The 17,816-nt window shown below is 53.2% G+C and overlaps 1 protein-coding gene across 1 annotated transcript in view; it reads right to left on the reverse strand.

The window, feature by feature from the left end:
* The window catches only part of LOC135538759 (protein flightless-1 homolog), a gene marked incomplete at its 5' end in the record, with an annotated part of 71,734 nt that overhangs the window by 46,160 nt on the left and 7,758 nt on the right, over positions 1-17,816 (reverse strand). Inside the window, 10 exons of the mRNA XM_064964666.1 lie at positions 5,738-5,871; positions 7,838-7,985; positions 8,200-8,284; positions 9,274-9,431; positions 10,980-11,155; positions 11,789-11,892; positions 13,199-13,360; positions 15,501-15,586; positions 16,411-16,491; positions 16,572-16,643. Of these exons, the coding sequence (XP_064820738.1) occupies positions 5,738-5,871; positions 7,838-7,985; positions 8,200-8,284; positions 9,274-9,431; positions 10,980-11,155; positions 11,789-11,892; positions 13,199-13,360; positions 15,501-15,586; positions 16,411-16,491; positions 16,572-16,643 (1,206 nt within the window). The remainder of the gene's footprint in view (positions 1-5,737; positions 5,872-7,837; positions 7,986-8,199; positions 8,285-9,273; positions 9,432-10,979; positions 11,156-11,788; positions 11,893-13,198; positions 13,361-15,500; positions 15,587-16,410; positions 16,492-16,571; positions 16,644-17,816) is intronic.

The raw sequence follows: 17,816 nt of genomic DNA on the forward strand, positions 1-17,816 counted from the left end.
CACCCCTCCCACTCTCCTCCATCCATCCATCCATCCACCCCTCCCACTCTCCTCCATCCACCCCTCCCACTCTCCTCCATCCATCCAACCCTCCCACTCTCCTCCATCCATCCATCCATCCACCCCTCCCACTCTCCTCCATCCATCCATCCATCCATCCACCCTCCCACTCTCCTCCATCCATCCATCCATCCACCCCTCTCCTCCCTCCCACTCTCCTCCATCCATCCATCCATCCACCCCTCCCACTCTCCTCCATCCATCCATCCATCCACCCCTCTCCTCCCTCCCACTCTCCTCCATCCATCCATCCATCCACCCTCCCACTCTCCTCCATCCATCCATCCATCCACCCCTCTCCTCCCTCCCACTCTCCTCCATCCATCCATCCATCCACCCCTCCCACTCTCCTCCATCCATCCATCCACCCTCCCCTCCATCCACCCCTCTCCTCCCTCCCACTCTCCTCCATCCATCCATCCATCCATCCATCCCTCCCACTCTCCTCCATCCATCCATCCATCCACCCCTCCCACTCTCATCCATCCACCCCTCCCACTCTCCTCCATCCATCCACCCCTCCCACTCTCCTCCATCCATCCACCCCTCCCACTCTCCTCCATCCATCCATCCATCCATCCATCCACCCCTCCCACTCTCCTCCATCCATCCATCCATCCACCCCTCCCACTCTCCTCCATCCATCCATCCATCCACCCCTCCCACTCTCCTCCATCCATCCATCCACCCCCTCCCACTCTCCTCCATCCATCCATCCATCCACCCCTCCCACTCTCCTCCATCCATCCATCCATCCACCCCTCCCACTCTCCTCCATCCATCCATCCACCCCTCCCACTCTCCTCCATCCATCCATCCATCCACCCCTCCCACTCTCCTCCATCCAACCACCCCTCCCACTCTCCTCCATCCAACCACCCCTCCCACTCTCCTCCATCCAACCACCCCTCCCACTCTCCTCCATCCATCCATCTATCCACCCCTCCCACTCTCCTCCATCCATCTATCCAACCCTCCCACTCTCCTCCATCCATCCATCTATCCACCCCTCCCACTCTCCTCCATCCATCCACCCCTCCCACTCTCCTCCATCCATCCATCCACCCCTCCCACTCTCCTCCATCCATCCACCCCTCCCACTCTCCTCCATCTATCCACCCCTCCCACTCTCCTCCATCCATCCATCCACCCCTCCCACTCTCCTCCATCCATCCACCCCTCCCACTCTCCTCCATCTATCCACCCCTCCCACTCTCCTCCATCCATCCATCTATCCACCCCTCCCACTCTCATCCATCCATCTATCCACCCCTCCCACTCTCCTCCATCTATCCACCCCTCCCACTCTCCTCCATCTATCCACCCCTCCCACTCTCCTCCCTCCCACTCTCCTCCATCTATCCACCCCTCCCACTCTCCTCCATCCATCCATCCATCCATCCATCCACCCCTCCCACTCTCCTCCATCTATCCACCCCTCCCACTCTCCTCCATCCATCTATCTATCCACCCCTCCCACTCTCCTCCATCCATCCATCTATCCACCCCTCCCACTCTCCTCCATCTATCCACCCCTCCCACTCTCCTCCATCCATCTATCCACCCCTCCCACTCTCCTCCATCCATCCATCCACCCCTCCCACTCTCCTCCATCCATCCATCCATCCACCCCTCCCACTCTCCTCCATCCATCCATCCACCCTCCCCCCTCCATCCACCCTCTCCTCCCTCCCACTCTCCTCCATCCATCCATCCATCCATCCATCCCTCCCACTCTCCTCCATCCATCCATCCATCCACCCCTCCCACTCTCATCCATCCACCCCTCCCACTCTCCTCCATCCATCCACCCCTCCCACTCTCCTCCATCCATCCACCCCTCCCACTCTCCTCCATCCATCCATCCATCCATCCATCCACCCCTCCCACTCTCCTCCATCCATCCATCCATCCACCCCTCCCACTCTCCTCCATCCATCCATCCATCCACCCCTCCCACTCTCCTCCATCCATCCATCCACCCCTCCCACTCTCCTCCATCCATCCATCCATCCACCCCTCCCACTCTCCTCCATCCATCCATCCATCCACCCCTCCCACTCTCCTCCATCCATCCATCCACCCCTCCCACTCTCCTCCATCCATCCATCCATCCACCCCTCCCACTCTCCTCCATCCAACCACCCCTCCCACTCTCCTCCATCCAACCACCCCTCCCACTCTCCTCCATCCAACCACCCCTCCCACTCTCCTCCATCCATCCATCTATCCACCCTCCCACTCTCCTCCATCCATCCACCCACCCCTCCCACTCTCCTCCATCTATCCACCCCTCCCACTCTCCTCCATCCAACCACCCCTCCCACTCTCCTCCATCCATCTATCCACCCTCCCACTCTCCTCCATCTATCCACCCCTCCCACTCTCCTCCATCCATCCATCTATCCACCCCTCCCACTCTCCTCCATCCATCCACCCCTCCCACTCTCCTCCATCCATCCACCCCTCCCACTCTCCTCCATCCAACCATCCATCCACCCTCCCACTCTCCTCCATCCATCCATCCATCCATCCACCCCTCCCACTCTCCTCTATCCACCCCTCCCACTCTCCTCCATCCATCCATCCACCCCTCCCACTCTCCTCCATCCATCCATCCATCCACCCTCCCACTCTCCTCCATCCACCCCTCCCACTCTCCTCCATCCATCCAACCCTCCCACTCTCCTCCATCCATCCATCCATCCACCCCTCCCACTCTCCTCCATCCATCCATCCATCCATCCACCCCTCCCACTCTCCTCCATCCATCCATCCATCCACCCCTCTCCTCCCTCCCACTCTCCTCCATCCATCCATCCATCCACCCCTCCCACTCTCCTCCATCCATCCATCCATCCACCCCTCTCCTCCCTCCCACTCTCCTCCATCCATCCATCCATCCACCCCTCCCACTCTCCTCCATCCATCCATCCATCCACCCCTCTCCTCCCTCCCACTCTCCTCCATCCATCCATCCATCCACCCCTCCCACTCTCCTCCATCCATCCATCCACCCTCCCCTCCATCCACCCCTCTCCTCCCTCCCACTCTCCTCCATCCATCCATCCATCCATCCATCCCTCCCACTCTCCTCCATCCATCCATCCATCCACCCCTCCCACTCTCATCCATCCACCCCTCCCACTCTCCTCCATCCATCCACCCCTCCCACTCTCCTCCATCCATCCACCCCTCCCACTCTCCTCCATCCATCCATCCATCCATCCATCCACCCCTCCCACTCTCCTCCATCCATCCATCCATCCACCCCTCCCACTCTCCTCCATCCATCCATCCATCCACCCCTCCCACTCTCCTCCATCCATCCATCCACCCCTCCCACTCTCCTCCATCCATCCATCCATCCACCCCTCCCACTCTCCTCCATCCATCCATCCACCCCTCCCACTCTCCTCCATCCATCCATCCATCCACCCCTCCCACTCTCCTCCATCCAACCACCCTCCCACTCTCCTCCATCCAACCACCCCCTCCCACTCTCCTCCATCCAACCACCCCTCCCACTCTCCTCCATCCATCCATCTATCCACCCTCCCACTCTCCTCCATCCATCTATCCAACCCTCCCACTCTCCTCCATCCATCCATCTATCCACCCCTCCCACTCTCCTCCATCCATCCACCCCTCCCACTCTCCTCCATCCATCCATCCACCCCTCCCACTCTCCTCCATCCATCCACCCCTCCCACTCTCCTCCATCTATCCACCCCTCCCACTCTCCTCCATCCATCCATCTATCCACCCCTCCCACTCTCATCCATCCATCTATCCACCCTCCCACTCTCCTCCATCTATCCACCCCTCCCACTCTCCTCCATCTATCCACCCCTCCCACTCTCCTCCCTCCCACTCTCCTCCATCTATCCACCCCTCCCACTCTCCTCCATCCATCCATCCATCCATCCATCCACCCCTCCCACTCTCCTCCATCTATCCACCCCTCCCACTCTCCTCCATCCATCTATCTATCCACCCCTCCCACTCTCCTCCATCCATCCATCTATCCACCCCTCCCACTCTCCTCCATCCATCTATCCACCCCTCCCACTCTCCTCCATCCATCCACCCCTCCCACTCTCCTCCATCCATCCATCTATCCACCCCTCCCACTCTCCTCCATCCATCCATCCACCCCTCCCACTCTCCTCCATCCATCCATCTATCCACCCCTCTCCTCCCTCCCCCTCCATCCATCCATCCACCCCTCCCACTCTCCTCCATCCATCCATCTATCCACCCCTCCCACTCTCCTCCATCCATCTATCCACCCCTCCCACTCTCCTCCATCTATCCACCCCTCCCACTCTCCTCCATCCATCCATCTATCCACCCCTCCCACTCTCCTCCATCCATCCATCTATCCACCCCTCCCACTCTCCTCCATCCATCCATCCATCCACCCCTCCCACTCTCCTCCATCCAACCACCCCTCCCACTCTCCTCCATCCATCCATCTATCCACCCCTCCCACTCTCCTCCATCCATCTATCCACCCCTCCCACTCTCCTCCATCCATCCATCTATCCACCCCTCCCACTCTCCTCCATCCATCTATCCACCCCTCCCACTCTCCTCCATCCATCCATCCACCCCTCCCACTCTCCTCCATCTATCCACCCCTCCCACTCTCCTCCATCCATCCATCTATCCACCCCTCCCACTCTCCTCCATCTATCCACCCCTCCCACTCTCCATCTATCCACCCCTCCCACTCTCCTCCCTCCCACTCTCCTCCATCTATCCACCCCTCCCACTCTCCTCCATCCATCTATCTATCCACCCCTCCCACTCTCCTCCATCTATCCACCCCTCCCACTCTCCTCCATCCATCCATCTATCCATCCCTCCCACTCTCCTCCATCTATCTATCCACCCCTCCCACTCTCCTCCATCTATCTATCCACCCCTCCCACTCTCCTCCATCTATCCACCCCTCCCACTCTCCTCCATCCATCTATCTATCCACCCCTCCCACTCTCCTCCATCCATCTATCTATCCACCCTCCCACTCTCCTCCATCCATCCATCCACCCTCCCACTCTCCTCCATCCATCCATCCAACCCTCCCACTCTCCTCCATCCATCCAACCCTCCCACTCTCCTCCATCTATCCACCCCTCTCCTCCCTCCCCCTCCATCCATCCATCCACCCCTCCCACTCTCCTCCATCCATCCATCTATCCACCCCTCCCACTCTCCTCCATCCATCTATCCACCCCTCCCACTCTCCTCCATCCATCCACCCCTCCCACTCTCCTCCATCTATCCACCCCTCCCACTCTCCTCCATCCATCCATCTATCCACCCCTCCCACTCTCCTCCATCTATCCACCCCTCCCACTCTCCTCCATCCATCTATCTATCCACCCCTCCCACTCTCCTCCATCCATCCATCCATCTATCCACCCCTCCCACTCTCCTCCATCTATCCAACCCTCCCACTCTCCTCCATCCATCTATCCACCCCTCCCCCACTCTCCTCCATCCATCCATCCACCCCTCCCACTCTCTCTCCTCCCTCCCACTCTACTCCATCCATCCAGCCCTCCCTCTCTCTCTCCTCCCTCCCACTCACCTCCATCCATCCATCCATCCATCCACCCCTCCCAACCCCCATCCCCCTCTATTCCACCCCCCCGCCACCCCTCCCTACCTCGAAACTCTTGTTCTTCTCTTGTGTGACATCACTCATCCCCTTGAGGACCTGTTTAGCCTGGTCGTCTTGACTACTGTCCTTCCTCCTCCTCAGCCTCATCTTCCTCGCCAGGGGGTCCCGTGGGCTGGCCCCTACACACACACACACTTTAGATACGGGCGTATCGAAAGCAAATCAGTGCATTTCTCTGTCTGGTCCACAGACAGGTCTGGATGGACAGAGTATCAGTGTGTAGCAGTGGGGGGGGGGGGGACCCACCACCCCTAGACCCAGACCCACCACCCCTAGACCCAGACCCACCACCCCTAGACCCAGACCCACCACCCCTAGACCCAGACCCACCTCCCCTAGGCCAAGACCCAGCTGCCCTAGACCCAGACCCACCACCCCTAGACCCAGACCCACCACCCCTAGACCCAGACCCACCACCCCTAGACCCACCTCCCCTAGACCAAGACCCACCTGCCCTAGACCCACCACACCTAGACCCAGACCCACAACCCCTAGACCCATCACCCCTAGACCCAGACCCACCTCACCTAGACCCAGACCCACCTCCCCTAGACCCAGACCCACCTGCCCTAGACCAAGACCCACTTCCCCTAGACCCATCTCCCCTAGACCCAGACCCATCTCCCCTAGACCCACCTCCCCAGGACCTAGACCCACTTCCCCAGGACCTAGACCCATCTCCCCTAGACCCACCTCCCCAGGACCTAGACCCATCTCCCCTAGACCCACCTCCCCAGGACCTAGACCCACCTCCCCATGACCTAGACCCATCTCCCCTAGACCCACCTCCCCAGGACCTAGACCCATCTCCCCTAGACCCACCTCCCCAGGACCTAGACCCATCTCCCCTAGACCCACCTCCCCAGGACCTAGACCCATCTCCCCTAGACCCACCTCCCCAGGACCTAGACCCATCTCCCCTAGACCCACCTCCCCAGGACCTAGACCCATCTCCCCTAGACCCACCTCCCCAGGACCTAGACCCATCTCCCCTAGACCCATCTCCCCAGGACCTAGACCCATCTCCCCTAGACCCACCTCCCCAGGACCTAGACCCAGACCCATCTCCCCTAGACCCACCTCCCCAGGACCCAGACCCACCTCCCCAGGACCTAGACCCACCTCCCCAGGACCTAGACCCACCTCCCCAGGACCCAGACCCACCTCCCCAGGACCCAGACCCACCTCCCCAGGACCCAGACCCACCTCCCCAGGACCTAGACCCACCTCCCCAGGACCTAGACCCACCTCCCCAGGACCTAGACCCAGACCCACCTCCCCAGGACCTAGACCCATCTCCCCTAGACCCACCTCCCCAGGACCTAGACCCATCTCCCCTAGACCCACCTCCCCAGGACCTAGACCCATCTCCCCTAGACCCACCTCCCCAGGACCTAGACCCACTTCCCCAGGACCTAGACCCACCTGCCCTAGACCCAGACCCATCTCCCCTAGACCCATCTCCCCTAGACCCACCTCCCCTAGACCCATCTCCCCTAGACCCACCTCCCCAGGACCTAGACCCATCTCCCCTAGACCCACCTCCCCAGGACCTAGACCCATCTCCCCTAGACCCACCTCCCCAGGACCTAGACCCATCTCCCCTAGACCCACCTCCCCAGGACCTAGACCCATCTCCCCTAGACCCATCTCCCCAGGACCTAGACCCATCTCCCCTAGACCCACCTCCCCAGGACCTAGACCCAGACCCATCTCCCCTAGACCCACCTCCCCAGGACCCAGACCCACCTCCCCAGGACCTAGACCCACCTCCCCAGGACCCAGACCCACCTCCCCAGGACCCAGACCCACCTCCCCAGGACCCAGACCCACCTCCCCAGGACCCAGACCCACCTCCCCAGGACCCAGACCCACCTCCCCAGGACCCAAACCCACCTCCCCAGGACCTAGACCCACCTCCCCAGGACCCAGACCCACCTCCCCAGGACCCAGACCCACCTCCCCAGGACCCAGACCCACCTCCCCAGGACCTAGACCCACCTCCCCAGGACCTAGACCCACCTCCCCAGGACCTAGACCCACCTCCCCAGGACCTAGACCCACCTCCCCAGGACCTAGACCCACCTCCCCCTGCAGCAGATATTACAGCAGGGGATGCTCCAGCCAGTCTCAGTTGGTTCTGAAGAGAGAAGTCGATGTTGTACCACTCTGCTGTCCTGTCCACCGGCTTGGGAGGCATCACCAGGTTGGGGTTCTCACGTACATCTAGAACCTAGAACACACACAGAGAAGAGACCACTTACAACCTAATACATCTAAAACCTAGAACAGAACATCTAGAACATTTTGAACCTAAAACACAGGGTAGAATGTCTAGAACCTAGAACATAGGGCAAAACACCTAGAACATTTAGAACATTTAGAACAGTTAGAACCTAGAACACAGGACAGAACATCTAGAATCTAGAACAGAGACCAGTGTGTACCTCTAGGTCGACGAGGAAGTGGATGGCTTCAGGAAGAGTCACCAGACGATTCTTATTCAGAACCAACTTCTTCAGCTTCCCACACCTACACAACAACAACACGTTGATCCACTACACAGCAGGTACTGTCAGAAACATCAAAGCATGTCACAAAATGGCATCATGAAATACCGGCTTGGAAGCATGCGGACGCCTTAAGTGTGTGTCTACCTACAGAGTCCCTCGGGTATGACGTGAGGTACCCACCTACAGAGTCCCTCGGGTATGACGTGAGGTACCCACCTACAGAGTCCCTCGGGTATGACGTGAGGTACCCACCTACAGAGTCCCTCGGGTATGACGTGAGGTACCCACCTACAGAGACCCTCGGGCATGACGTGAGGTACCCACTTACAGAGTCCCTCGGGTATGACGTGAGGTACCCAGGTACCCACCTACAGAGTCCCTCGGGTATGACGTGAGGTACCCACCTAGAGTCCCTCGGGTATGACGTGAGGTACCCAGGTACCCACCTACAGAGTCCCTCGGGTATGACGTGAGGTACCCACCTACAGAGTCCCTCGGGTATGACGTGAGGTACCCACCTACAGAGTCCTTCGGGTATGACTTGAGGTACCCACCGACAAAGACCCTCGGGTATGACGTGAGGTACCCACCTACAGAGACCCTCGGGTATGACGTGAGGTACCCACCTACAGAGTCCCTCGGGTATGACGTGAGGTACCCAGGTACCCACCTACAGAGTCCCTCGGGTATGACGTGAGGTACCCACCTAGAGTCCCTCGGGTATGACGTGAGGTACCCAGGTACCCACCTACAGAGTCCCTCGGGTATGACGTGAGGTACCCACCTACAGAGTCCCTCGGGTATGACGTGAGGTACCCACCTACAGAGTCCTTCGGGTATGACTTGAGGTACCCACCGACAAAGACCCTCGGGTATGACGTGAGGTACCCACCTACAGAGACCCTCGGGTATGACGTGAGGTACCCACCTACAGAGTCCCTCGGGTATGACGTGAGGTACCCAGGTACCCACCTAAAGAGTCCCTCGGGTATGACGTGAGGTACCCACCTACAGAGTCCCTCGGGAATGAGTTCCAGGTTGTTGTTAGCAGCCATGAACTCCTGCAGACTGGATAACTTCCCCACGCCAGACGGCACTCCATCAAAGTCCAGCTTGTTACTGTTCACATAAAGCTTCTTCAACTTCCCCAGCTTACAGATAGCAGACTGGAGAGAGACAGAGGGTAAGACAAAGGGTGCAGTTTAAGTCCAAACCTGTTTGACGTCAACGAACGAGCAGTGTTGTTGGACCGATCTGCAGCCCCTGAACTCACCATCGAAGATGAGGTCAGAATGCTGCTCTACCAGATGACCTACTGTCCCCAACAGATCAGACGACCTACTGTCCCCAACAGGTCAGATGACCTACTGTCACCAACAGGTCAGACGACCTACTGTCCCCAACAGATCAGACGACCTACTGTCCAACAGATCAGGCGACCTACTGTCCCCAACAGATCAGGCGACCTACTGTCCCCAACAGATCAGACGACCTACTGTCCAACAGATCAGGCGACCTACTGTCCCCAACAGATCAGGCGACCTACTGTCCCCAACAGATCAGACGACCTACTGTCCAACAGATCAGGCGACCTACTGTCCCCAACAGATCAGGCGACCTACTGTCCAACAGATCAGGCGACCTACTGTCCAACAGATCAGGCGACCTACTGTCCAACAGATCAGGCGACCTACTGTCCAACAGATCAGACGACCTACTGTCCCCAACAGATCAGACGACCTACTGTCCCCAACAGATCAGATGACCTACTGTCCCCAACAGGTCAGACGACCTACTGTCCCCAACAGGTCAGATGACCTACTGTCCCCAACAGGTCAGATGACCTACTGTCACCAACAGATCAGATGACCTACTGTCCCCAACAGATCAGATGACCTACTGTCACCAACAGATCAGATGACCTACTGTCACCAACAGATCAAGGTCTACATGTCCAACTACCTGGGACAGGAAACACCATGATTGAACAAGTCCAACTACCTGGGACAGGAAACACCATGATTGTCCTGGGACTAACAACCAGTGCCTCTAAAATTGATTAAAATGGGGGTGGTGGTAACTGATCTGCACTTTCTAACCTCCTGCCAACTACATGACCATATTAGAGACACGATTACACAGACACACAAAGAATTAGAAAACAAATCCCACATTGATAAACTCCCATCTCTGTTTAGCTCAAATACCATAAATGTGCCGTCACAGCAGCACGATGTGTGGCCCGTTGCCACGAGAACAGGGAAACCAGTGGAGAACCAACATTGTAAATACACCCCATAATTATCTGGTTATTTATCTTCCCCACTATTCATACTACAACTATTTTCACATTGCTAAAAACACTGTACAAGGCTGATTATATAAACATTGACATGTCTATCTTATGGAAAACCTGTTCTGAGTGTTATGTTTATATAGCTGGACGTGCATCAGGGGGGTTATAATGTGTTATAAAGGGTCGTACCATAGCTAAGTGCAAGGGGTTATAATGTGTTATAAAGGGTCGTACCATAGCTAAGTACAAGGGGTTATAATGTGTATTAGAGTGCTATAATGTGTTATAACGCTTTGTACAGTAGCTGGGCGTGCATCAGGGGGTTATAACATGTTATAAAGGGTCGTACCATAGCTAAGTACAAGGGGTTATAGTGTGAGAGAGAGACAGAGAGAGGGAGAGAGAGACATGTTCTTACAGGCAGTGATGTGAGTTGGTTCCTGCTGAGGTTGAGTGTCTCTAGCTGAGTCCATTGGTCGATGCAGAGGGAGAGCTCTGAGATCTGATTGGAGGAGAGGTTGAGACGCTTCAGACTGCTCAGCGTATAGAGACACTCAGGAACCCGACTCAGGTCGTTGAAGGACAGGTCCACATCTAAGGAGAGACCACATAAAGGACATTCATTTCCTGACTTTGGTCTTGGATTGTGTGTTACCTGCCAGGTGTGTGTGTGTGTGTTACCTGCCAGGTGTGTGTGTGTGTGTGTTACCTGCCAGGTGTGTGTGTGTGTGTTACCTGCCAGGTGTGTGTGTGTGTGTGTGTTACCTGCCAGGTGTGTGTGTGTGTGTGTGTTACCTGCCAGGTGTGTGTGTGTGTGTGTGTTACCTGCCAGGTGTGTGTGTGTGTGTGTGTTACCTGCCAGGTGTGTGTGTGTGTGTGTGTTACCTGCCAGGTGTGTGTGTGTGTGTGTGTTACCTGCCAGGTGTGTGTGTGTGTGTTACCTGCCAGGTGTGTGTGTGTGTGTGTGTTACCTGCCAGGTGTGTGTGTGTGTGTGTGTTACCTGCCAGGTGTGTGTGTGTGTGTGTGTTACCTGCCAGGTGTGTGTGTGTGTTACCTGCCAGGTGTGTGTGTGTGTGTGTTACCTGCCAGGTGTGTGTGTGTTACCTGCCAGGTGTGTGTGTGTGTGTTACCTGCCAGGTGTGTGTGTGTGTGTGTTACCTGCCAGGTGTGTGTGTGTGTGTGTTACCTGCCAGGTGTGTGTTACCTGCCAGGTGTGTGTGTGTTACCTGCCAGGTGTACCAGTCCCTCCAGACTGGTAGGCATGTTGCTCTGGGTTCTCTGGGTGCTCCTCAGGTGGAGAGTCTGGAGGGCCACCATGGCTGGCAGCTGGCTGCTCACACACAGGAGGACTTAGAAAGCTTCGTACCATAGCTGGGCGTGCATCAGGGGGTTATAATGTGTATTAAGGTGTTATAAACCTTCATATTATAGCTGGGCGTGCATCAGGGGGTTATAAACCTTCATATTATAGCTGGGCGTGCATCAGGGGGTTATAAACCTTCATATTATAGCTGGGCGTGCATCAGGGGGTTATAAACCTTCATATTATAGCTAGGCGTGCTTCAGGGGGTTATAATGTGTTATAAAGCTTTGTACAGTAGCTGGGCGTGCATTCAGATGGTTATAATGTGTTATAATACTTGGTACCGTAGCTGGGCGTGCATTCAGATGGTTATGTGTTATAATGCTTGGTACCGTAGCTGGGCGTGCATTCAGATGGTTATAATGTGTTATAATACTTGGTACCGTAGCTGGGCGTGCATTCAGATGGTTATAATGTGTTATAATGGGTGGTACCGTAGCTGGGCGTGCATTCAGATGGTTATAATGTGTTATAATACTTGGTACCGTAGCTGGGCGTGCATTCAGATGGTTATAATGTGTTATAATGGGTGGTACCGTAGCTGGGCGTGCATTCAGATGGTTATAATGTGTTATAATGCTTGGTACCGTAGCTGGGCGTGCATTCAGATGGTTATAATGTGTTATAATGCTTGGTACCGTAGCTGGGCGTGCATTCAGATGGTTATAATGTGTGGTACCGTAGCTGGGTGTGCATTCAGATGGTTATAATGTGTTATAATACTTGGTACCGTAGCTGGGCGTGCATTCAGATGGTTATAATGTGTGGTACCGTAGCTGGGTGTGCATTCTTCAGATGGTTATAATGTGTTATAATGTGTGGTACCGTAGCTGGGTGTGCATTCAGATGGTTATAATGTGTGGTACCGTAGCTGGGCGTGCATTCAGATGGTTATAATGTGTTATAATGGGTGGTACCGTAGCTGGGCGTGCATTCAGATGGTTATAATGTGTTATAATGGGTGGTTCCGTAGCTAAGCGTGCATTCAGATGGTTATAATGTGTTATAATGCTTGGTACCGTAGCTGGGTGTGCATTCTTCAGATGGTTATAATGTGTTATAATGTGTGGTACCGTAGCTGGGTGTGCATTCAGATGGTTATAATGTGTGGTACCGTAGCTGGGCGTGCATTCAGATGGTTATAATGTGTTATAATGCTTGGTACCGTAGCTGGGTGTGCATTCTTCAGATGGTTATAATGTGTTATAATGCTTGGTACCGTAGCTGGGTGTGCATTCTTCAGATGGTTATAATGTGTTATAAAGCGTCGTACCGTAGCTGGGCGTGCATCAGGGGATTGTTGTTCAGGATGAGGGTCTGCAGGTGGACGAGGCGTCTCATCTGAGGGGGGAGGCTGTCCAGCTTGTTGTCACTCAGGTCCAGGTACAGCAGGTCAGTCAGGTTGATGAACAACTGGTTAGGGATGGCATCGATGCTGGGAGGAGGGTCGGTATTAGGTTATAAGGCAGGTTGATGAACAACTGGTTAGGGATGGCATCGATGCTGGGAGGAGGAGGGTCGGTATTAGGTTATAAGGCAGGTTGATGAACAACTGGTTAGGGATGGCATCGATGCTGGGAGGAGGAGGGTCGGTATTAGGTTATAAGGCAGGTTAATGAACAACTGGTTAGGGATGGCATCGATGCTGGGAGGAGGAGGAGGGTCGGTATTAGGTTATAAGGCAGGTTGATGAACAACTGGTTAGGGATGGCATCGATGCTGGGAGGAGGAGGAGGGTCGGTATTAGGTTATAAGGCAGGTTGATAAACAACTGGTTAGGGATGGCATCGATGCTGGGAGGAGGAGGGTCGGTATTAGGTTATAAGGCAGGTTGATGAACAACTGGTTAGGGATGGCATCGATGCTGGGAGGAGGAGGGTCGGTATTAGGTTATAAGGCAGGTTGATAAACAACTGGTTAGGGATGGCATCGATGCTGGGAGGAGGGTCGATATTAGGTTATAAGGCAGGTTGATAAACAACTGGTTAGGGATGGCATCGATGCTGGGAGGAGGAGGAGGGTCGGTATTAGGTTATAAGGCAGGTTGATAAACAACTGGTTAGGGATGGCATCGATGCTAGGAGGAGGAGGAGGGTCGGTATTAGGTTATAAGGCAGGTTGATGAACAACTGGTTAGGGATGGCATCGATGCTGGGAGGAGGAGGGTCGGTAGTAGGTTATAAGGCAGGTTGATAAACAACTGGTTAGGGATGGCATCGATGCTGGGAGGAGGAGGGTCGGTATTAGGTTATAAGGCAGGTTGATAAACAACTGGTTAGGGATGGCATCGATGCTGGGAGGAGGAGGGTCGGTATTAGGTTATAAGGCAGGTTGATAAACAACTGGTTAGGGATGGCATCGATGCTGGGAGGAGGAGGAGGGTCGGTATTAGGTTATAAGGCAGGTTGATGAACAACTGGTTAGGGATGGCATCGATGCTGGGAGGAGGAGGGTCGGTATTAGGTTACAAGGCAGGTTGATGAACAACTGGTTAGGGATGGCATCGATGCTGGGAGGAGGAGGGTCGGTATTAGGTTACAAGGCAGGTTGATGAACAACTGGTTAGGGATGGCATCGATGCTGGGAGGAGGAGGGTCGGTTGATAAACAAGTATTCAGACCCCTTGACTTTTTTCACGTTACAGCCTTATTTTCAAATGAATTAAATAGTTTTTTCCACCTAATCGATCTAAACACAATACCCCATAATGACAAAAGCAAAAACTGGTTTTTATTCATGTTTGCTAATTTTTACAAATAAAACACTGAAATATCACATATACATACAGTGCCTTGCGAAAGTATTCGGCCCCCTTGAACTTTGCGACCTTTTGCCACATTTCAGGCTTCAAACATAAAGATATAAAACTGTATTTTTTTGTGAAGAATCAACAAGTGGGACACAATCATGAAGTGGAACGACATTTATTGGATATTTCAAACTTTTTTAACAAATCAAAAACTGAAAAATTGGGCGTGCAAAATTATTAAACCTGTATTCACTTTGTCCTTATAGGGTATTGTGATGTCATTATAGGGTATTGTGATGTCATTATAGGGGATTGTGATGTCATTATAGGGGATTGTGATGTCATTATAGGGTATTGTGATGTCATTATAGGGTATTGTGTGTAAGAGACAAAATAATATTTAATCAATTTTAAAATAAGGCTGTAACGGAACAAAATGTGGAAAAAGTCACGGGGTCTGAATACTTTCCAAAGGCTCTGTGTGTATAATATATTTATATCCTGTTATAGCTTAAGTTATAAGGCCTGTTAGTGACCTGTTATAACATATTACAAGAGGTTCTACCTGTTGTGGCTGAGGTTGTTATTAGAGGTTATAAGGCCTGTTAGTGACCTGTTATAACATATTACAAGAGGTTCTACCTGTTGTGGCTGAGGTTGTTATTAGAGGTTATAAGGCCTGTTAGTGACCTGTTATAACATATTATAAGAGGTTCTACCTGTTGTGGCTGAGGTTGTTATTAGAGGTTATAAGGCCTGTTAGTGACCTGCTAGAGGTTATAAGGCCTGTTAGTGACCTGTTATAACATATTACAAGAGGTTCTACCTGTTGTGGCTGAGGTTGAGCACCAGCATGTTCTTGGAGTTCTCCAGGTCTCGGGGGATCTCAGTCAGCTGGTTGAAGCTCAGGTCCTGGAGAACACAGAATAACATACAAAACAGATCATGAACAGACTGTTCTATGATTAATGGGCAATTACCACAGACTTTATCTGGAGAGAGATGGAGACAGAAGGATATCTCGAAAGAGAGAGAGAGATGAGAAGGATATCTCGAAAGAAAGAAAGAGAGAGAGATGAGAGAAGGATATCTCGAAAGAAAGAAAGAGAGAGAGAGATGAGAGAAGGATATCTCGAAAGAAAGAAAGAGAGAGAGAGATGAGAGAAGGATATCTCGAAAGAAAGAAAGAGAGAGAGAGATGAGAGAAGGATATCTCGAAAGAAAGAAAGAGAGAGATGAGAGAAGGATATCTCGAAAGAAAGAAAGAGAGAGATGAGAGAAGGATATCTCGAAAGAAAGAAAGAAAGAGAGAGATGAGAGAAGGATATCTCGAAAGAAAGAAAGAGAGAGATGAGAGAAGGATATCTCGAAAGAAAGAAAGAAAGAAAGAGAGAGAGATGGAGACAGAAGGATATCTCGAAAGAAAGAAAGAGAGAGATGAGAGAAGGATATCTCGAAAGAGAGAGAGATGAGAGAAGGATATCTCGAAAGAGAGAGAGATGAGAGAGAGATGAGAGAAGGATATCTCGAAAGAAAGAAAGAGAGAGAAGGATCTCGAAAGAAAGAAAGAAAGAAAGAAAGAAAGAAAGAGAGAGAGAAGGATATCTGGAAAGAAAGAAAGAGAGAGATGGAGAGAAGGATATCTGGAAAGAAAGAAAGAGAGAGATGGAGAGAGAAGGATATCTGGAAAGAGAGAAGAGAGAAGGATATCTGGAAAGAGAGACAGATCTCCTCACCAGGACTGAGAGGTCGTCCAGCTGAAAGATGTCATCAGGAACTCCAGAGTTCTTCAGGTTGTTGGCCCGGGCAACCACCGCCTTAAATACATGAAACAAAGTTGACCTTTCCACACCTGAACCCATCTCAGAAAGCGAGAGTGTGAGTGTGTGTTAGTTACCCTGAGGTTCGGCAGGCTGGACAGTTCTCCATGTAGAGTAGTCAGGCTGTTGTGACTCACAGACAGATGTTCCTGAGGACAGATCGACAGTACAGAGTTCACACTGAGGCGCACACACACACACACTGAGGCGCGCACACACACACTGAGGCGCACACACACACACACACAGAGACGCACACACACACACACTGAGGCGCACGCACACACACTGAGGCGCACACACACTGAGGCGCACACACACTGAGGCGCACACACACTGAGGCGCACACACACTGAGGCGCACACACACTGAGGCGCACACACACTGAGGCGCACACACACACACACACACTGAGGCGCACACACACACACACACACACACTGAGGCGCACACACACACACAGAGACGCACACACACACACTGAGGCGCACACACACACACTGAGGCGCACACACACACACTGAGGCGCGCACACACACACTGAGGCGCGCACACACACACTGAGGCGCGCACACACACACTGAGGCGCGCACACACACACTAAGGCGCACACACACACACTAAGGCGCACACACACACACACACACACACACAACGTTGAGGTACTAATCATTCTCAATAGATATAAAAACAGACTTCATTGACTTGCTGATTGATGTGAGGAAAACCTTTTCATTAGTGGTGGAGAGTTGAGCCAGATCAGAAGAACTATCAGATCCCAAAACGGATACATTTATAAACCTGCTTCCATGTGTAATCAGGGCCAGGTAGTCTATTGGTCTACTTCCATGTGTAATCAGGGCCAGGTAGTCTATTGGTCTACTTCCATGTGTAATCAGGTAGTCTATAGGTCTACTTCTATGTGTAATCAGGGCCAGGTAGTCTATTGGTCTACTTCACTGTGTAATCAGGTAGTCTATAGGTCTACTTCACTGTGTAATCAGGTAGTCTATAGGTCTACTTCACTGTGTAATCAGGGCCAGGTAGTCTATAGGTCTACCTCCATGTGTAATCAGGGCCAGGTAGTCTATAGTCTACTTCCATGTGTAATCAGGTAGTCTATAGGTCTACTTCACTGTGTAATCAGGGCCAGGTAGTCTATAGGTCTACCTCCATGTGTAATCAGGGCCAGGTAGTCTATAGTCTACTTCCATGTGTAATCAGGTAGTCTATAGGTCTACTTCCATGTGTAATCAGGTAGTCTATAGGTCTACTTCACTGTGTAATCAGGTAGTCTATAGGTCTACTTCACTGTGTAATCA

This window comes from Oncorhynchus masou, unplaced genomic scaffold (genome assembly GCF_036934945.1).
Source record: "Oncorhynchus masou masou isolate Uvic2021 unplaced genomic scaffold, UVic_Omas_1.1 unplaced_scaffold_181, whole genome shotgun sequence".
In the NCBI taxonomy this organism is placed as follows: domain Eukaryota; kingdom Metazoa; phylum Chordata; class Actinopteri; order Salmoniformes; family Salmonidae; genus Oncorhynchus; species Oncorhynchus masou.